This window comes from Zonotrichia leucophrys, chromosome 3 (genome assembly GCF_028769735.1).
Source record: "Zonotrichia leucophrys gambelii isolate GWCS_2022_RI chromosome 3, RI_Zleu_2.0, whole genome shotgun sequence".
Classification (NCBI taxonomy): Eukaryota; Metazoa; Chordata; class Aves; order Passeriformes; family Passerellidae; genus Zonotrichia; species Zonotrichia leucophrys.
In genome coordinates this window covers 1,445,594-1,467,138 of record NC_088172.1, presented here as the reverse complement: position 1 = coordinate 1,467,138, position 21,545 = coordinate 1,445,594, and the positions used below count along the sequence as shown (strand labels likewise).

At 42.8% G+C, this 21,545-nt stretch overlaps 1 protein-coding gene across 3 annotated transcripts in view; it reads left to right on the top strand.

Annotated features, from left to right (window-relative positions):
- The first annotated feature begins 3,806 nt into the window (after positions 1-3,806).
- The window catches only part of GRIK2 (glutamate ionotropic receptor kainate type subunit 2), a 370,464-nt gene continuing 352,725 nt past the window's right edge, over positions 3,807-21,545 (top strand). For all 3 annotated transcript variants that reach the window (XM_064707223.1, XM_064707224.1, XM_064707225.1), the window contains exons 1-2: positions 3,807-3,928; positions 9,091-9,495. In XM_064707223.1, the coding sequence (XP_064563293.1) occupies positions 9,381-9,495 (115 nt within the window). In that variant the 5' untranslated portion in view covers positions 3,807-3,928; positions 9,091-9,380. The remainder of the gene's footprint in view (positions 3,929-9,090; positions 9,496-21,545) is intronic.

Sequence of the window (21,545 nt, the reverse complement as noted above, 5' to 3'; positions counted from 1 at the left end):
ATGTACAGATTGATGCAGCAATATGAGAAACATCATGCCTGCTATGTCACACAGGTTGGTACTTTTAAAATTAGCAATAACACATGAATAACACAGGTTATTGATGAGGTACAAATTCCTCATCAATTTTGTATGTGATCCATCAAACTGACGTATGGATATAACCTATGGCTCACTGTCTCCCTCAAGTGGATGATACAAGAAAAGGGATTTGTTTCTTTTAGAGAGATTTTTTGTTTTTATTCCATCCTGCTTTGACTCATTCTTCTGTTTGAAGGGACATGGCTTGATACATGCAACCAGCTTCACCAAGAATATGAGTATACAAGGTCATTATTAAAAGATGTGAAAAGGCAACATTTGGGAGGATAATTCTTTCTTTGCCCATGAGATGTACCAAAAATCTTTGTCATAGCAGGAGGAGACAGATTTCCTGAAAGGCCACACAATATTGTTCACAACTGCAAGAGGGTAAAAAAAAAATTAAAACAATGGCTGGCAGATAGAACTCAGTTGTCTGCAATCTGAAATCCCAAAGGTTTTCTTCACTGTTTTCTGTGGCAGGGCACAAGCTGTGAACCACACATCTTGAACAAATGTCAGTACTCAGATTTGGGTCATTAAATTGGACAGAATCTGTTTAGGGTTGCTAAGCCACAGCATCCAGAATCCCTAAAATATAGTTGTTTCTGTTGGTTGGGGGTCTTTGTAGATCTGACATTATAAAAAATATTTGATGGAAACTCTTTTGAAAGATCTTAAATTCTGTCAGTGTGTGTGTTATCATAGCTGACCTAATGGAAGGACAAAGCAGGAAAGAAAAAAGTATTAAATATTCAGATTTACTGGGTACTAGTGATAGATTTCTGTGGGGGAAGGAGGAATCTGTCATCCTTTGGTAACTTAATTTTGGAAGGCTTAAAGGAATTAGGCTACAAGTTTACATTACTCCTAACTCTGAGGTGTAAATGCATCTAATGGGAATATAATAAACACAGATAATTTCATTTAAAAGGATTAAAAAATAATACTGAGAAAACCAAACAAACTCAAAAACCATCCTCACAAAGATCTTTGCAGATGTGCTTACTTTTAATGGGGTAAGTTCTTATTGGCTTTTATAAAAATTTTTTTAAATGGATGATGTAAAGTTGACATGTATATTCTTATTTGACAAATTTATAAATTGCAATTAAAATAGTCAACAATAAAATAAGCAAGCAAGTAAAGAAGTTTGGGGGCTGGCTTGGGGTGGTTGTGAGATTTTGTTTGTTTATTGTCTTTTTTGTTTGGTTTTGTTTTGGTTGTTTGCTGTTGTTTTTGTGTTGTTTTGCTTTGTTTTTTCTTGTTAGAGTCCAGGACCTTGTGTAGCAAATTTTCTGGTGCATCTCATTTTGGATACTGACAAACTGAGTCTGTACTTTCCTGTTTCTTTCTAGTGGTCGATGCTGATAAAGTTCAAAGTTCCTTCAGTGTAACTGGGAAGAAACATGAGAAGTTCTGTCAGTATTGAAATGAAGGAGTTTTGCAATAGTCAACACTTGAGAAATTACAATCACAGGCTGTCTTCCCATTATGTCCCTGACTTGCAGCGTGATCTTAGGCTTGTTCATCCAACATTCCTGCTCCAATATCCCTCATTTGAGTACTAACGAGACATATGCAAAGTCCCTAAATACCCTGAATAGTAGATAACAATAGATAATGACAACAGCACTGATGGCACTGGGAACCTCTTTCTTGTCAGAGAGGACTTAATTCTTCGTAAACTGTTGTTGGCTGAGGAAAGCATTGAGAATTTAATGTCTGGACAGAAATGTAACCCAGGCAACAAGGGAAAAGGCTCTACATCAGTGTAGTTGAGTTGAAGTGAATACATGAGGGTATTACACAATCCATCCACAATGTCAGAACCATACCCCTTTTCTTCCCCTGCCCTCCTTTCTGTCATCCTAGAGTGACAGCTTTGACTCATGTATTTTTTATGTTTGACTTGTTCTCTGTTTGTTCTCTGGTCAAAAAACTCTGGATAGTAAGTAGCAATGCAAAAGCAGTCAGTGATAAAACAAAAAGGGACGAAATCACCGAATCAGTGTTTGCACAAGCGTTTGCTCATCCGACCTCATACACTTCCCACCCTGTGGCTGGTCTTGCAGCGTTAACCTGCCTTGCCTTCCCCGGAGACCGTGGAGATGACTTGGTTACTCCTGTGGCGATCCCCGCCACTCCTTTCCCTCCTGCAGGATCGCACAGAGCTCTGCTTTCCACGACGTTCTTCCTCTCAGTTTTCCACCCGCGACCCGCAGAATCCTGGAGTCCTGGAGAAGCTCCTGCCCAGCTCCCCTCGCCGCTCTGGGTGGCATGGAGCGCTTTGCTTTAGCACCGCGTTTGCTTTTAACAAGAGTTATCTCCATTACCGCTTCGGGCAAATGAACTGACTAATGAGTTTTTTGTCGGCCATGGAAGTGTGCTGCAAGTAATTAAGGGATGTGCTGTGGGACCTATTAAGCTGCAAGTCACAGCGGCCGGAGCCCAATCGCTGCGAGCCCGTCGCAATCTGTGCCGCCTGCGCTCGTCTCCACAATGGGATCATTGACTATTTATTTACTTCGCACAACAACTCTGCTGTTTATTTAATTATAGGAGCTTTTCAGTCACCCACCCCCACCCGCTCCAACCCCATCTCTTCAGCGCTTTTTGAGCCCTCCCCTCCAGCCTCTGATAGCCGGTTTGTCTCTTGGGCAGATGAAGCGGGGCAACGCCTGAACATCCTTTGTAGGGTACGGGCTGCGCTCCCCCGGCGGATACGGGAACTAGAATTTTCCGTGAGGGAAAGGCGAGGAGTCAGGGATTTTCCTGTCAAATTGCTCATCACATCTGCCTGGAGGTCAGACCTCGAGAAGGCTGCACTGTGGAGGGGGAGGCGCAGGGGAAATCCTGCAGCTCTTCAAGGCATGTCCGAGTCACGAAACAAAATCGGGAGAAGCTCACAAGAGGCGAAGAGACGCCTGTGGCGCTGCGGGGGCGAGTGCGGCTGGGCGAGGGAGGAAATCATTGGCACTCCCGCAAGGCGGGGCGGACGACACAATTCCCAGCCCAATTCACCAGGGAGGCCTCGGTCCTTTTACCAGAGCCCCCTCCCGCGGAGTTGACGCTTAGGAGCGAGTCGGGGGCCGAGGGAGGGGGGCTGCTGGGGCAGATGTGGTCACCCACTCCCTGAATCCTCTTCCAGCCCGGGGAAGTGCCCGAGCTCAGTACCCGCTAGTTCAAGGAAGGAGTGGGGACAAGCGGGTTTCAGCATGACAACAAGTCGGGAACCAGCCCAAGCTTTTTCGAGCACCCCCGCAGTCTGAGATAGGAGCACTCCACTCACCCCCGCATCCAGGGGGAAGAATGGGGACGGGCCGGGGTCTCTGAAGCTGTTTCACAGGCGGCAGGATCCAGCTCCCACTTTCTCCGCATTCACAAAAGGGGCTCGGGGACCCCAGTTGGGAGCTTGGACTGTTAATGCCGAGAATACTCGCTGCCAGGCGAGTTCGGGCTCTTGGGGAGACGGCGCGGGGGGAAATCCCTGCGCCCAGCGCTGGCCGGCGGGCACCGGCGACACTTGGCCGTGCGGGGAGCCGGCAGCGGCGGCCGCAGAGAAAGCGGTTTCTGCTCCTTTAAAGGGCGCTGTGCAGCGCTCCCGAAGAGAGGCGGATCTCCCTCCTTCCTCCCTTCCCTCCATCCCTCCCTTCTTCCCTCCCTCCTTCTCGCTCTCCCTCCTCCCTCGCTCCCTCCTTCCCTCCCTCCCCGCTTGCCGCCGCCGTCAGTGGTGCCCGGACGCCGGCTGCACCGCAGCCCGGGCTGTCCCCGGCGTCCTGCCGCCGCCCTTCCTCCCCCGCCTCCGCCTTCCTCTCCCTCCCCGATTCCCCTCCCGCAACTCAAGGTAGGATGTCCCGGGTCTCCGGCTGGCCGCCGCGGCCGGAGGGGTTGCATGCCTGCGAGGGGCTGCGGGGGGGCCGGGGGTGGCGGGGGATGCTCCGTGGCCGCGTCGTGCCGAGGGCTGCACACCACGATGGCTCTCGGCCAGCTGTCTCGGGGCAAAGGCGGGCGCTGAGCCGGCCGACCCGAGCGCTGTTGCCGCCCGGGTCTGTCCCTCGCTGTGGGGAAAGCAGACCTGTCGGCTTCCTGTCTTCCTTCCATCGCTGCTCCTCATCGTCAGAGCCGCGGCTGTCCCCACGCTGAAAGTGGAGCTGTGGGAAGGGGGAGCAAGAGGCCAGGGCAGCGCAGCCCCGCGATGCCCCTCTCCCGGGGCTCCCTCCCGCAGCCGGAGCGGTGCTCCCGAGCCGGGCTCAGGGGGGCCGAGCGGGCTGCAGTGAGGATGTGCCCCCCGCTCTCGTGGGGGAGCGGAGGTGAGAACCGGGCTCTAACTTCGCTAGAGTTGTGGGTGGACAGCAGTCTGTATTTCCGTAAGGTCTCCCCCTGCCCCTACCCGGCCCCACCGTACGGCGCTGACAGTCCCCCTTTCGGCTTATCGGCAGCCCTAAATAAATGTCATTTATTTCTGAACAAAATCAGCATTCTTTGGGGGAGCATCCATCGCTAAAGTAGCCAGGGCGCTGACACTCTCTGGAAAGCAAGAGACATTCCTGCCTACGGAGTGCAGGCATGATAGCAAGAGCCTTGCGTGCACTGAGAAGGAATGAATAGATTGTAATGGAAACCTCTCTTCCCATTCTCCTTAGAAACTTTTGGGGCAATACAGCAGGAAAAGGATAAAGCATCATCATTTTCCTCCAAAAATTTTGCACAGCTTCCCAAACCCCAAAGGAAGCTGAAGGGACCAAAGGCTGATCTGTAGATCATGTCAGAAGTATTTGTTTTTGCTGCTTAAAACTTGCTAGGAAAGTGCATTGCTGTGATACTCAAAAGTGCCGGAACAAGAAAGTCTATTGCACACTCACTTCATTAATTAGAATACAAGTCTTTCCACTAGCTAAAAATTAATTACCATCTTAAAATGTCATTAATCTTTGGCACAGCAGAAACTTGGTTGTAAATTTGGACTGAGATAATAACAAACAGAGAAGGACCTACGGGGCTTTTTTTATAGCTGGTGGGAGTGAAGTGCCAGTGGGCCGCAATTTGTTTTAAATGATAATATCAACATTCATTTGAGTACTTTGGCAAACGTTTTAGAAGGGTGTTACTGCTTTGTCAGCAAAGCTGCAATACTTGATTCTAGAGATCTAGAGATGCTGGTCAGGTGTTGCAGTAAGCTGTGGCTCTCCTCACACCAGATTGCAACAGCAGGAGGACTGTGGTGGCATGTGAATCCGAAACGTTTGCAAGGATTTGGTAAAAAATGTCCGAGAAACATTTGGGGGACCATATGTTGTACATACATTAAATTTATAGCAGCTGTTGTTGTGAGAGGTCAAAATAGTAGATTACGTGATATAAAAACCTCACTATCTGTTCTTAGAGGCATAGCTATGACCTGAAAATAAAAGCCCATTCCTTTTTAAAGTAATATGATAAAACTATACATCCCAGTAGGTGGCAGCTAGCTGGAACTGGGTTAACTTTTATAATGATAACAGCACATAAAAATTAGATCTGATGGGAAAAGCTCCTGATATAGTAAGGTAATCAGAATCACATATCTCCCCTTTCCAAATGAAACATTATGTACATAATGTACACCATTTATACTTGACACACAGCTAAAACTGCAGTAGGTTTTTATTACCCAGAAAAGATGTAAGGCCTCAGACTGTCTCTCCTTCTTCCCCTGTCTATAGCTGGATTACTATTTTTCATATCAGCTACACTTGAACAGAGCCCTGTGTATTAAAGATGTCCTAGTGTATTGGAGATGTGTTACCACCACGTCTACAGTAGATGACCAAACAAATCAAAACATATATCCAAGGAATTGTAGATTTCCCAGCTGATGATCAATGAAGTGGAGAGGGCAGTTTCATACAGACTTTAATATGAAAAGAGCTGTGTAACAGTGGTGACAAGATCTCAAAACAGAAGACCAGCTTATCTACCATGACATTTTATTAGGGATTTCCAGACTTTGAATTGTACATCTCACAGGGAAAGAAATATTGAAGGCACTAAGACTATTTACCTGTTTTCACGTTTAAATCAGTCTGGAGGATGCAAAAAGGTATTATTTTCTTTTTCATGAAGAAGAAGTGGAGTTAAAGTCTAAATAACAGAAAAGGAGTCTAGGGTGGGGAAGACTGAGGCTTTAGTCAGTTATATAGTCTATAAGTGATCTTCAGTCACCAAAAATTTAGTGAGCTCTAAACATCTGATATCTTGTAAGATTTGATTTTTTTTATATAAGGGACTTGTATTCTTGAGAAAATATTTCTGGGCTAACTACGATTTTTTTTTTTTCAAGGTGGGAGCTAGGGTTTGAAAGAAGGAGGAGGAATGTTAATACAGAGCATTAGGTGATGTCTGATAGTAGATAAGGAGGACATCGGTGCTTCTTCTGAACCCATAAAATACCATAAAATAGCTGCCTAGCTAATATAATAGAGGGCATAATACATATCTCTAAAGAAGCCGATAACAGATTTTAATTTCCTTTCCTCGCTGTGGGATGAGTGGAGAGGGTGAAACCCCCCCGGCGTTTTGGCCCCTGAAGCGGGGGGCGGCCGGAGCGCTGTCCGCGGTGCTGAAGGGGCGCTGGGGCCGCTCCGGGCGCTGTCCGCGGTGCTGACGGGGGGAAGGAAACTCGGTGCGAGCCTCAGGCGTCAGACCAGGGGCTGCAGCGTGGGCTGCTGAGTGTTTAATAGTAACAGGAATGAATTAACCACAAGTTGTTTTATGATTCCAGTTCTAAACGCCTCCGTGAGTTAGGTGCCCTGTTGGGCTGAGATTACAGGTAGCTGTATTGTTTTTTTATAAGAGAGCTTAGAGAATCAAACTGGTAACACGAGTCGCTTTGTCCACAGTTCATGTATTGTTTAATGTGCTGAACCTGACGACGAATATTGTATTTTCAAAACTTCTCACCAAAACAAAATTTAAAAAATAAAAAAAATCCCGTTAGACTGCAAGCTGCACCTGAGCACTGAAACCGTATCTAAATCACATCCTTTATTTCAGCAACACCAGGGAGAGAGGCAATGAACTTTCACAGTGTTCACGTGGGTTGGTTTTATTTCTCCTTGGATTATGAAAAAATAGAAACCAGTAGAAGAGAATAAATGAAATAGTAAATAGAAGAAAAAGCAGCTCTCTGCATTTTTACTGGGAGATATTCTAAGTGTGAACTGAAGGAGTCGCTAGATATCCTTGCTTTTAACACTAGGTGTTCTCTTTAAAGTGCTCCAATAGTCAAATCGTCTGATTGAATTCTCTGCTAGACTGCAGAACTAGCCATTCATGATACTTATTTTTGACACTGCAGTTATGCCTCCATCTTAAGGAAAAAAAAAATCAATGATGTTTAATAATCCTCTCGCAGACTGTACATTTCTTTTCATCAGCATTTTACAGTATTTTAAGTAAAAGTGTGCAGAGGAAATCAGTAAGGCAAAATGATAAAAAGTTACTTAGAATTGCTAACACTTCTAGAGGTATAGAGCACAAACACTACAAGTCATAATTCTGATGCTGCTGTTACTTATTTACAGGTCTACAACACACGAATGTTAATTAAGAATAAACTGTAACTCACCTCTGCCATGCTCTGCTTCTGATACATTTCACAGAGTGTTCTCATTAGCTTGGCATCATTGGTATTTACGTCTGTAAAGTCAGGTTTATTCTATGTTCTTCTGTATGTATCTGTGGGGAAAGGCTCCTAGTGATATTTTCTTTATTAATGAAAAGCAAAGGAGGGAGATAAAGGAGATAAAAGATGTCTGTAGGAGGAATGTAGGAAAAATTTAATTCATTTTCCTGATGAGAAATATAGGAATTATTCTTCAGTGTTTGTAGTAAAGCTCAAGCAGGTTCAGCAAATCCTGACTTAGATTGCAAAGTCTGACAATCCTGGTTTAATGTATTTCAGTGGATGCAGACACACAACTAATTGCATTTCCAAGGAAAATCTAAAGTAGTCCACAGAATGGGTTTATCTTTGGAACATCTGGTCAAAATCCAAAAATCTGTGGCTGCATTTCCACAGATATGAACTCAGTATCCCATTATCAAATTGGGAAATGCTGTTGTTCTCACTGAGGATAGCAAAATGACAAACTACGTAGATCATAGTATAGGGAGGAACAGCAACATTTCCACAATACTGGAGTGAAAAGAAAGCAGAGTGCAAAATGAGAGTGGCAGAATAAAGTGAAAACCGCAAACTAGTAATTCCCCTAGTTACTGTCTTTTAAGCAACACTGCAATTTCAAGCAAGTTTAGTGAAACAGGTCTATGCATTCAACAAGGTTGTTCCAGCGCTGCCGATTCCTGTTACCTTGCAAAAGCAGCCTGGTGCTCCGTTATCACTGAGTCCGGAGCAAGTTCCTAGGGACAGTCAGTACACAAGCCACAGCATTTATCCTGCATCATGCACTAAAATGAGTAACAGTTAATGATTGTAATTTTTCCCCCCCAAACCTGAACGTTACTGTGATAACCTGCATGACTTTGTTGTCAGCCTTCTCTTTCTCAACTCCAAAGCTAAGTGATCTCGACCCAAGCAGTCAGCTATTGAAATACAGGAATTGATTGTCACACAACAGATTCCCTTCTCCCTTCCAGCAGCACACCCCCCCCCCGCCCCTTTAGCCATTGTTCAGAACAACTGAATAACTGATAACAATAAGAAGCATGTAAATATAACCGAGCTGGGTTTGGTTTTTTTTTCCCTTCCGACAAAGCTGTGCGATCAGATCGGTTGCATAATAGAAATTGGGAAGGCTGTCTGGCAGGCAGCCTTAAGCAGAGAAGAGCTATCTCAATTTCTCTCACTTAATCTTGGCTTCGCGTCAGAAGCTGTGCAGCAGTGCAGTAGAACGGGAGCACGGCAAAGGCTCCGCCAGTGAAACGCGGGCGCTCGCTATGTGGCGGTACCTCAGCGATCTCTCGAGCTGGATTACCTATTGATTTTCCTCCTTTCTCGCCTCCCAGGTTTACTCGGCTGGACGCTGTGTGTGTTTGGATTTCTCAAGGATTCTCCCCCGACTAACATGGATGTCCCACCATTCCTTGCAGTTGAAGGTTGCTCCTTGGCGCAGTGAATGAAGAACATGCAGGGATTGCTAATGGGTTTGGGAAGCGTAGACTCTCTGCTCTCTCTGTGACCATGCCGTGATCGTGTCTGAGGGCCGACAGTTTGCGTATCCTCATTCTCACCCTACCGGGAAACCTGACGGCTTAGAAGGGGGAAGTAAGGCAGCGCGTGTGTGCATAGAAACATCATGAAGATTATTTCCCGTATTGTAACTAATTCAGTCTTCAGATGCACCATTAGACTCCTTCTTTGCTTACTGTGGATTGGATATTCTCAAGGAACCACACATGTATTAAGATTTGGTAAGATTTCCCGACACTTTTTCATTGTGTGTTTAAGCTTGAATGCGATGTGCGTAGGATTGACTCAGAAGGGGATGCTGGGGGAGAGCTGGGACATGCTGCCGGAGTCGGGCAGCAAAGTCCCTCTTTATTTTGCATCCGGAGGGATGAATTGCTGTGTGATTTTTTTTTTTTTTCTGTCGCTGCTGCTCATTGTAGCCGTAGTAACGGCACGATGGTGATGATAATTATAATAACAATAGAAAAAAGAGTGGCGAACGTGGTTGCCTAAGGCTCTGCGCAGCTTGTGTGGCTTCCTCGTAATTGTTTCCATTGTTTTGCTTTGTTGTTTCCCTGGTAGGGGAAAGCATGGCTAATACGGTGATTGATCAGTTGAAAACCTGTCAAGTAGTTGTTGAGTTTCGGCAGCCCGTCTCTGATCCCCCCGAGCCGATCCCGTGCGGGCGTAACGCTGTGATTTGAGACCTCTGGGCTGATTTCCTTTGAAGTATCTGTCTGTTTGCTTGACATTTGAGTGGCGTTTAGGGTTAGAGAAGAGATGATTTATGTCTTGAGCGGTGCTCCGGGAAGAGCTTTTGCGATACCTTTCGAAAGCACAGCTTTTCTATGGGAGGAAAGTTGTAGGAGTTCCTCCCGCTCCCGGGAAAAAAAAAAAAAAAAAAAAAAGGCAAGCAGATCAGAATGGCATTTCAAGAGTAGAGAGGGTTTACAGTTTAAAGGCCATCCCAGCTGGACCAGGGCACTGACCTTAGGAGCTCTGCCTGTGCAAGGGCGCATGTTCGTGTGTCTAAGCAAGCAAGGGACAAATTCCAGCCGCTGCATCCCCTACAGAAGTTTTGCAGGGAGGAAGAGCAGGACGGAAAGTTCGGAAAGCAGATCCGAAGGGGTCTGTGCTGCCGGGGATGTCCTTCGGTGTTAGTCCGGGGCGAGATACGATGGGAGCCCCGCATCAGCATCGTCCTGGTCGCCCGGGTACAGCGGGTGAGCCTCGGCGGGGGGCGGCCAGCAAGGGACAGGCTGAAAATTGCTCCCCCATACAAGCAGCATCCTCTGTGCCTGCCGACAGCGCGGGTGGCCGGAGCAAGAGCAGATCTCCCGCATTCCCCCTGTCCGCGATAAACTGAGGCAGCCGCTGCATCCATTTCTTTGGGGCACATAAATCTCTTGCCTTTGCCTGGGAATAATGCCTTGGTTTGTATCTATTTTAATTTAATTCAGCACCCCCGCACACAGTTTTATATGGAGGGGAAGGTGAGTAATGATTAAAAAGTCACCAGGCTGTTACCAATCTCTGAATTCCTGGCAGCACTTTTTTTCCTGCTTCCATCTGGTCTAAAGGTGGTGCTTATGGCACGTTGCTCTTAGCAACCGTCCTCAGGAATGCCTGTTTCTTTGGACATGGCTAAACGGGCACGTATATCACTGTGGGGTCTATTTTGCAATCAGTCTGATCCATAATCATCGCCGTGAGTTTAGTGCTAGGATGCCTGTAACATGGCACTGGCCGGCTGTCTGTCTTTCCATGGGTCTGTCCCTAGGAGCCCGAGTTACTTTCAGGTACAGCAGTGTAAACAAACATCCTCCTGGTCACGGCACTGGCGAGAGGTGGACTTTCCTTCTTTAGAGCGGCATTCCCTCTGAAGTGTCAGTCCGGTGTAGCCTGGGGACAGCCCTGCAGAGCAGCGCTCTGGCAATAAATAACCCCGTTAGAGCAATAAATAACCGGGCGGCTGAAAGGTGATGCAGCGCGTCTCTGCTGCCCAGTGACATGGTGGTGTGTGTGGATGTTTTACTGGGCTAACCTCCCTTCCCAGCTGCCTCCTGGTCACACAGCTGGCCAACGAGTTGCGCTCACTCAGCTGTTTGTAGCAGTCTTTGAAAAGAATTGTCGCCAAACCATCACTGAACATTAAAAGTAGGTAGGGAGAAGTTGATAAGTTTATTTTTTTGTGGAGAATGTTAGACTTGAAAAGAGCAGGAAGACTTTTGCTTTGCTTATCCGGGCCTGTTGCACATCTCAGTTTTAAAGGAGTCTGGATTTAGCTTAGTCCAGGCTAACTCACTCTGTCTGTGACCACGGGAGAACTTCCACGCCTTCTCCAAAGGCTGACATCTCTGTCTCTGCGTAGGGCATAGCAGGGTGGAGGGAGGGAGCAGGGACTGAGCTGCGGAAAAGCTTTGGTTATTTCTGAGGAGGAATTCCCCACCGCCCCCTCTGGGTTCCCGTGCTATCAGTCCCTTTGGGATGTCCTTGCGGCCAGGAGGACGGGATGCCGTGGAGCCCTAACCGAGGAGAAGGGGGAGCTGAGGAGATTCCCTCCAGAAGGCAGCCTGCCAGCCCCCGCTCTCCTTCCTCAGCCAGCAGCGCTATGGCAACAGGGGAGAGCTTGAAGCCTGCCAGAGCTGCAGCCCCCTCATTCCTCCTGTGCAAATTAGCCACCATGGATTCGCATTGTCCTTCCCACGGCTCCTCTCATTGTTGGGACTAGCCGGCATGTCCTTTCTCTCCCTCCCTCTCTCTCTCAAGCTACCTTGCAGCAACCGCACAGGGAAGCCGGACGGCCTGGGCTATTTGTCAGATTCGGGAGGTTGTTTCTGTCTGTACCTTATGGAGCAAACACGGAGAGAGGCTGGTGCCACGGCACCGCTCCCTCCCCAGCGACGCTTGTAAGGCATCTGGACACCTGCCTGTTGCTGCTGCCGGCGCTGGGCATCACACCAGGCGCCCTTCCTGAGTGCCACGTTGCTCCATGGGCCGTGCCACCAAGCTCCCTCCCTTGCCCTTTCTGAACAGCTTCCCACAAGCGAGCCCAGGGAGTGCTGGAGGTGAGATTTGTCTCTACGGCACTCGAGGGTGTCAGGTGGGACCAGCCCTAAATCATTGATGCGGATAAAAGGATGAGTCCCACCTTGAGGAGGGAGAAAAGCAGCAGCCAGTATTTTTCTCTCCGCTCAGCTAAGTGTGATGGAAACCTTTTCCTTATCACTTGGCACCGAACAAAAGCCAAAGTACGTGACCGCCGGCACATCTTTTACGTTATCGGGGATCACATTTCGCAGCTTTCCGATTCACTGCTCCTGTGTATACTCAGACCCACGGCAGCGGCTCCCAAGAAATTCCGGGGAGCTCGGCGGATCCAGAGCCCAGCCGATCGGCCCCTCTGGCCACGACGTGGGGCAGAGTACATTGGGCCTCTTCTCTCGGTCTGCCTTTACCCCCTAAAGGCATCTCAATACCTTGTCCCCGAAATGCTGAATTAGCAAGCCCATTAAGAGCTGTCAAACACCTGTAATTGCTCACCTGTGTTTTCAGAAACCCACCCCTTGTCTTGCCCAAGGCAGTAAGAGCCTGGGCTATTTAAACCCCATTTTTTCCCCACCTACTACCACTATATGGAGCTGGGTTGTCAGCACTTTGAAGCCTGGAGCGCTCTAAAATGCCCTTTTTATTTAAACTGCTCCTATCCGGCCTTGTCTCTACTGCTGTGAGCAGCTCCTCTTTCCTACAGCAAAGGTGTGAAGAGAGACCTGTGACGGGGAGGTGAAAGAGGTTTGTCCACTGTATTTGCTCTCATTATTCCTGGAAATGTGGTGAAAGACTAAAGACCTACACTGCAGGGTGCTCACTTACCTGATAAGTTTTAACCCACTTTGTGTGATGCTTTATTTTCTTCAGGACATTCAAGAAGGGTAAAGACAAGTAGTGGCACATACCTGTAGTTTTGACTTTTTGGTGCTTTGGAGTTGCCTGACTTGAAGCAGATGAGAGAGGGAGCTGAATGTTTTGTGTCACAATGAGCTACAAAGGAAGGGTGTGTGCGTGCATGTGGCTTCTTCCAGCTTAAAAGCAAAAGAAAGACTAGAGAGATAGGAAAAACTTTTCAAAGGAAAAAGGAAGAGTTTTGAACTTTCACCAGTAGCATTTCTTACTAGTGACTATTTTTTTTTTTAATGCTACGCCAAGTCCTCATGAAGGCCAGCACTTTCCTGTTGCCCTACATAAAATAATAATCATAGCAAATCAAGCATTATAAAATAATGTACTCTTTGTGATTTAGAAAAAATCCCCCTCATTTTTCAATTTCTTTGTGGGAACCCCCAGAGGGAAATTGCTAGACGTTTGACTCTTCCTCTGTGAAGATTTAGCATGGGTTTCATCTGACATGGCACTTCTTAGCTGAGCTCTTTTGTCTCAACCAGATTGAGTTTATCTCCATATAATTGTTTTTATGAGCTTGAGTGTGGTAAAACCAGTGAAGAGGCTGGATCATTGCATCCACTGCCTGTGGAGGTGACACTGGGTGTCAAAACACATGGTTCTGGGATTCAGGAGACCATTTTAAAATTGTAGCAGTTCAAGCCAGTGAAGTCATGGCACAGCAGTGGGAGCTAGCTCTGTGCAGATGTGTGAGACAAGAGGTCAAATGAAAAATACCTGCTGGGTAATCGAATGGAGTTTTCTTAAGTTGCATTAAACCTCCTGGAGATGTACTTTCTTTCCTTTGGATTTTGCATTGACATCCTTTTAGTGGGAGAAGGTAAGGTTTTCGCCTCTATTTGAGAGAAACAAGAAATTGTACTTATCTTGTTTGAGTGGGGAAGGCAGTCTGCCTTCAGATCAAGAGTGTGATGAAAATCTGCGAGCCAAACTCTCATGGCAGCCCTCGGGGTCTGTGTCTTGGCAAGTCCAGCATTCAGAGCCAATGAAAAATTTACTGCCAAGGAGAAGAATCTTTCAATATCTGTTAACGTCCTCACGAAGATGAGTTCAAAATCAGTCTTACAAACAACAACAGGAATCTTTGAAAGAAGAGTAAGGTTAAGAGCCTCGGGAAGGCAGCAAGGAGGTGAGAAGCATTGTTATTGACTGGTCTAGATTAAACAGCACAGAGGAAGATTTCAATTTGATAACGTCACAACCCTTCCTGTTTTTCTTTGCTGCTTCTGCTGACAATTTTGTAAGGTAATTAAATTGGCTGATTGAAGTCACAGTGGTCATGGGGCGATAAAGACCGTTTGGATTTAATGGAATTTAGAAACAACGGTGCACTGCACACAACTCTTACAGAACGAGAATTTTAATGACTCATTCAGGGTGCTGACTACATAGAACGTCCTGGACGAATTTAATTGAAAGGGCAAAGCTGATTAGCTGTATACAGTCTTTATTGCACTAGATAGGGGAATTAGACTTATCCTTTTAAAATACTCATTATTGCATTATCAAGATTTAATGTAGGTTAAGAAAGCTTTCATCCATGTGGGCTTTCTGGAATATCCCCAGATCTTTTCACCCAGTGTTTGGAACACCAATAGTCTCATAAAGTGATTTTCACACAATTGCTGATAGCTTGAATTCTTACTGGCTGCTTATTCTTACTGATAACTTGCTTCTTACTGACTGCTACTTGTCCTTTGAAGAGATGCAATGTTCAAGTAATGCCTCCAGTTTAAATGTGGTTGCTGAAATAAATAGTTTCTGCCACCAGAGATAAAAGAAACTAGAGAAAAGGAGATTTTTCTAATCTCAAATATTAGAGTTTAGTTTTATTAGTTTAGATTTAGAGGTTTTTTCCCCATTTATTTATGTATACCAGAGAAAATCCCCTCAATTTAGGGAAAAAGGCAAACCAAACATTTTGTAGTCATTGTAAATAAAGCAGATCTTTGTACTCTACTTAATATATTTACCTTGTCTGTTTCTGAGTTTTAACCTTCATCCTCTTTAATCTCTTTCAGAGGAACAATTACTAGAAGGTATGTCAATAATGCAAAAGAGAAAATAGAGGGGGTCTTATTTCCATACTCCCCAATCTGCAAGGCAAATTATTTTTCCTGAATAAGCTTTTTATAGTGTTATGCTGTAATGTATGTTGGAAGATTAGATTAAACAGCATGATAACATTATGGCATAATGTCATTATGCTGTCACATCTGAACTGGAATATGGAGAATCAAAGATCACTGTTATATTAATACTTATAATTTTGTGCATGTCTTATGCCATCCATGCTGTGTTCCCCCCTTTCTTCTCCTCACTCTCGCCCCATTTCCCCCCGAATACTTCAGTTCCTTTGTTATAAAACAATAGTGTTGGGCACCTTCAACTTAAACAGCCAGAGCTCTCACTAATGCAAAGAATACAGAACAAATAAGTGATGATCATTATTCCAATAGTGGGGCTCAGCCAGATTTGGATAAAGCAGGTGTTATAGTAGAGCTATGTAAAACACTTAGCAAACTCTAAAGCATAATCTAAATTTCATTAAAAAGTACTTCTTAATGAATTAAAACCACCATGCTTTTTTTCCTTTAGGCAAAATTTAGAAGTGAAAAATGGGTGCAAATGCTCAAGTCAAGAATGGTCTTCTTGCATTGCTGCAGAACTATGCTTGCATCAAAATTTGCAGGTGACTTGGATCAGTCATGATTCAAATTTCCTTGAATACTATTCTTCTAGTCCAAAATGATATTGAAACACAGTAACTCATCTTGGAATGTGTATGGTAGGTTGCTTTGAAATGAAATACACATTTTTAGGTAACAAATTTTTTCAAGTGTTTCCACTTCCAGGGGTTTCTGCCTGGGGTGTAGAAAAGGAGGTTCCCTGCTGGTACTGTGAGTGGAGGCTACAGTAGGAGTAGTTTAAAGCACAGCCACACTGCAGAGTTTAGATCACAAAGTTTGTTCTTAGTTCACAGTAAACTTTGTTATCTGTGCACTGGAAGGAAAATTCATTTATGGGTTTTAGAGACTATAATTTTTGGAGAAGATACATTAATGCACGTTAACTGAATGTCTGTTTTATTGTATTATTATTTCCTCTCACAGACTCTTTAAAACCTATTTTTTTTTTCCAAAAAACCCCCGTGATTTGGATTTGAGGTCAATTGAACTAGGAGTGTTGAAAGTGTCTGTCAGTCTTCTGTCATGAAACCCTTCATTGTTGGAATCATTAATTCTTGTACAAGGCTTCATAACTGACAGAAGAACAGTCCAGGGAGAACTTTCCTATTTTGCTGTCAGGAACTGTTGTTAAATTCAAATTATGATTACTTTTTTCCCCCCTCTTCTTTTCTTTTATCATTATGTTTTACTTTATGTCTCCGTTTACTAATTTCAAAAATATACTATCTGATTTCATTATGTATAGCAAAAGGTTAGGGTCATATATTTACAGACAAATGGAAAAATGTGGTTTCATTGATGGGCAGAATAATTTTGAGAGAAAAAATATTTGTTTGGTTGGGGTTTTTTAAAATTTCTGTACCTTGATCCTGTATTTGATCCTTTCCTCGTACTTTGTCTTTTTCCTTATTTATTTTGAAATAGTGAAATGGAAAGTGATTTCTTATATGAAAAAGGAATGTATATTTGAATATATTTGGTTTTTTTTCTCATCCTTCTTAGAAAGTCTTTGTTTTTCTAACTTTCTGGAAAAATCCATGGAAAAAGTAAAAAATTCTGGAAGTCCTCATTTCTGTCTTGAAACTAAACTCCTAGCCTAAGCCATGCCTTAGGGCTCCTCTGCAGCATTTGGGGAGTGAAAGAGGCAGAAGGATTAGACAAGGTTGACTTAAGCTGGATAACTCTAAGATGGCTTAAGTTAGGCCAGATGAACCATGTCTCTCATGGAATCAGCAACATGGGCAAGTCAAAGTGGGGTTTTTTGTTTTCTCCCCAGGCTTTGGTGTCTATCGCAACATATTGAATTTTTTTCAGATGGAAATTTATTGTGATGATGATATATCAATGGGTCATCAGTTTCTTCCTGACACGAAAATACAAAAATGCTGAATCAGAGGCTGCTCACTCATTCTGCTAAACACTTGCCAGCAAGTGGGTGGTGCTTGTTTTCACAATAGATAATCATAGTTAGTCCTGTAAATGAGGACTTGTTTGTGAACACATATATTTAACTGATTACTTTACAGAAATTTATTGAATAAAGCTTATCAAGTTTCTTCAAAAGGTGTAGAAATATTTCACTCTGAAAAAATGTGCCATCTTCATACACAGTTCCTTATGTATGTCCAGTACAGTATTTTAAATTGTTACATTACTCTGAATACAGAAATATCTATTACTTTAAAATGTTTTTGTCCTAAGGCAATTGATACTGAATGTAAAAAACTTTTCTTAAAAACAAAGCATATACATGATTAGGTAATAATCCGGGTAAATTTATTAAAGATTAGTTTATTGAACTTGCCATCCATTTGGGCTTTTGTCCTTCCCTGGGAGCTAAATATATACAAGCTATTTCAATCAGCTCAAGAGCTAAACATATGTCAGCTATATCAATCAACTCACATTTATGCTGTTATTTAGAAGTTGCACAATTAGGACATGATTTACCAAAGAGTCCATAATTAAAATAATTACACTAGTAAGCATGAAACATTTATAAGAAAATCTGAGTCTCACAGTTCACAATGGTAAAATTTGACTTTCACTTTTTAAAGCATGTAAGCAAATATTTTCAGTCTTGCCCCAACTGTTCCGATTGCAAAACTTTGATGAAGCCAGTTCTTCTACTTACTTGGAAACCAATTAATTCTTCTATTTCTACCTATATTTTTATAGTGTGGGTGCTCAATCATCAGTCAGTACCAAGTATTGAGATTGTCAGAGATGTACAGTCCTCAAGAGTTTAGTGCAAAGTTGACTTATGATGGCGTGCTTTTATATTTACGCCACGGATGAGAGGAAATGATGTAAAGTTTCTTATGCAGTGATTCAAAACAACAATTTATGGATCAAACATTGGACTAAGATAACTTGCTGTATGCCTGAGGTCTGATTATCCTCTTTGTTCTGCTCAGTGACTTACGTTAATACGGAGTGAAATAAGAATCAAAGCTGTAAGCTGTAGCATGCTGTTTGGAAAAAGAGTGGCTTAGATTCGTCTCGTGCTAAAAAGAAATTGTGTTAAAGTTCCTGGGTATTTGCCAGTTTATCCTAGGTACAGTCATTGCCTCGATGAACTGGTGATGGAGTGTCCTTCCTAAGTTGCATGATCAGGTCCATAGAGATGTTGAATGCAACACTCTTCAAGTCAAACCACCTGTGCTGGTTACCATTAGCAAAGTAATGCTAATTACTTTTAAATTTTAAAATAATTTTTCCCCAATTATCTTTTAAAGTTACACTACCTTTTTTTGCACTTCCATTTGTTGTTCACTTATTATTTACCTTAACAATATAAAGGCATGTACTATAAAACAAATTCAACATCATAAAGATATTTAAGTGATGGTGCTTTTTGGTTTTGATTTTTTTTTTAAAGTTAAAAATGGTATACTCACTGGTTACTGCAGTTCAATAGTAAAATAACTTATTTTACTGACCAAAAGCTGTAACACAATCAGAAACATGTAGAAATATGTAGTACTATTTAGAAATATATGCAAATAACAGCAGCAAACATAAAGTTTACATATTCTGTAAGAGAAAACTATTTTCTAAAGCAATAATCTCACTGATGTTTGGAACATTTATCCTACAAGGCAGAAAAATCTTTAAAAGAAGTTTCATTATACTTATTTGTTAAGAATTTGAGTAAAAAGGTACTTTAGGAAAATTAGAATGACGCAGAGTACTCTAAAAGAGCAGAATTAATTTTCTTTTAAAATGCTTAATCACAGTGGTTTTAGATTTTATATATTAATGGGAATATGTATGTTCACATTTTATGCATTTTAATAGCAAATATTTAAATAAAAGCTTAAAAATGTCATAGAGAACTTTTAATAACTTTTCAGCATGTATTTGAATATTAAAATGCATCATTCTTGTTTCTTATTGGGCCACTAAATGACCAATATCAGGACTGAGCCCTAGGGAATTTAACTTGTAACCTCTTTACTTATCTGATTTCTACTGTTCAGCAATGTTTACAGTTTTCATGTATGCTACACTAACAAAGTTGGGATTTTTTATTCAAATGATAAGAAGACCTTACCCCAGCCACATTTTCAAGTACATGATTATGCATTTTAAAGTTAATGATTATGCGTTTTAAAAAAGTATTTATATACTTAGAAATACCTATTTTCTCTGGTGTTTTGAGGCACCTACGTATGCTTCTAGTCCCTTCAGCAATGGAAGTTTGATGTGTCACTCTCTGTCTGATTTTTGAAAATATTCCCGTGCAAAATTCAAATGCAAGGCCAATGACTGGTCATAGCTAATTGGAGGTGAAACTTGATACTCTTATTTTTAAAAGAAAATATCAGTTACTGAAGGAGTATGTTGTGCTAATTTTTAACAAATGTGCTTTTGAACCAGTCCATTTTCAAAGCTAAGTTTTTGGTGCTTTCCTTCATACCTTGAGGTTCTGATCTGTTTCAGTCAATGAACTACTTGGGTATGCTCCCAGATAGTCCTGACAACACTGTTCTCTTCATTTTGTTGAAAGAAAAACAGTTGATAAGTGGGATGGAGGTGGTTTGAACAAAATAATGCAGATGAATTCAAGGCCATCAGTGCTGAACAAATAACAGAAAGAAATTGAAGAGGGTTAATGGAAAAAAACCCCACTGTTTGTCTAAGAAGGCCATATACAATTGTGCAAGTAGTAAGATTTTTGTTACTGTCTAGTCAAAATCAAACATAAAGATAACATTTGACAAAATGATCGGATAATTTAGCAAAATAAGCATTGCTTTATTTTTTTTTAACCAAGAATTTATTCAGTTAAATCCCTCTGCTTTTTATTGAATATTGAGTATGATGCGTACATAAAGAGCAGAAACATAGTTAAATAATTTGGTTTTGCCTAGATTTGATCTTTTCTTAGCCTTGAAAGAAGCATGCATGGGGTCGGTTCAGGAGAAATGGTACAACCTGTGCATACCTCATCTGTAAGCAACTGAGGGAAGAAAATGGAAAACTGTGAAAGATACATGTGACTTCCTTCCAGTAATGCTATATGTATTTGTTTGGATGTCCTTGAGAAGGAAAGACTATAAAATATGAGTGTTATTAAGGCTTATCTCTTCAGATCTTAACAGACTCTATCATTCACGCCATTCAATATGCCTGCAGAAACTGACTGTGTGACTGTGATACAGCTAAGAAAAATGTGTTCAAAAATGCATTAAATCAGATTTTCTAATGTCTTTTCAAACCTGCCTAAACAATGAAAAGTCACATTTAAAGATCAAATCAACGTTAGTCAGTCAGAGCATGCTCAGTGTTGTCCATTTGTGACCTTTTGTGTCTAGACATTGGAGATTTCAAATTGAGCTGTAGATTTCTATTGTTCTGTGATCATCAGTGTTCATTAAACAGTACTTTTGGTATAATTTAAAGTAAGGCTATACCCCGTTGTCAAATAAGGAATGTGGCTTGCTTTTTGGAGTATTTTTTACTCTTTTCATTCATGGGAAGATGCTTGAGTTGGATAAAGCTGTTGTATTTAGCTGTCGTGTGGCCGCAGGCAGTCTGTTCACAATAATTTCCTTTTTTGTCCTTACTGTCATCTTCTAGTTTATAGGAGTTGTAACACATATTTTTGGAAGCTTTCTCCACTTTGTTTCTACAGGCAACTGGTGTTCTACTCACCAGAACCTATCTGATGGTTCTGAGGATAGAAAATTAGAAGTTCTTTGTCTTCTACTCCACTGTGGTTGTATAATTAAAAATATTTTCACTAATCTATGTTAACAATTGGTTATTGTACTTTTGATAAGTCCCTTTACTTATTTTTGGCAATAATTTGAAGGTCACAAAGTTTTCCTTGTGACTTGAACAAAGGAACTAAGCAGCAATAATTTCACAAGTGCAGCTCTATGTGGATGTGTGCAAACACACACACATACAGGGTTTTTGTGCTGTGATGACCCAAATGCAGGAAAAAAAAGGTGGGAGTGTGTTTCCTGTGCTGGAGTTATCATTAATGTAAACCAGGAGAAGTGCCTGAGGGTGCATCAGAGGTCTTTGATAGAAGGGCTCATAATGATTATCCATCTGCTTCCTGACAAGTAGTGTGAGCCTGGGATAGCAAAGAGATGTGCAGGTGAAAGAATGTGTTCTCACAGAGTGTG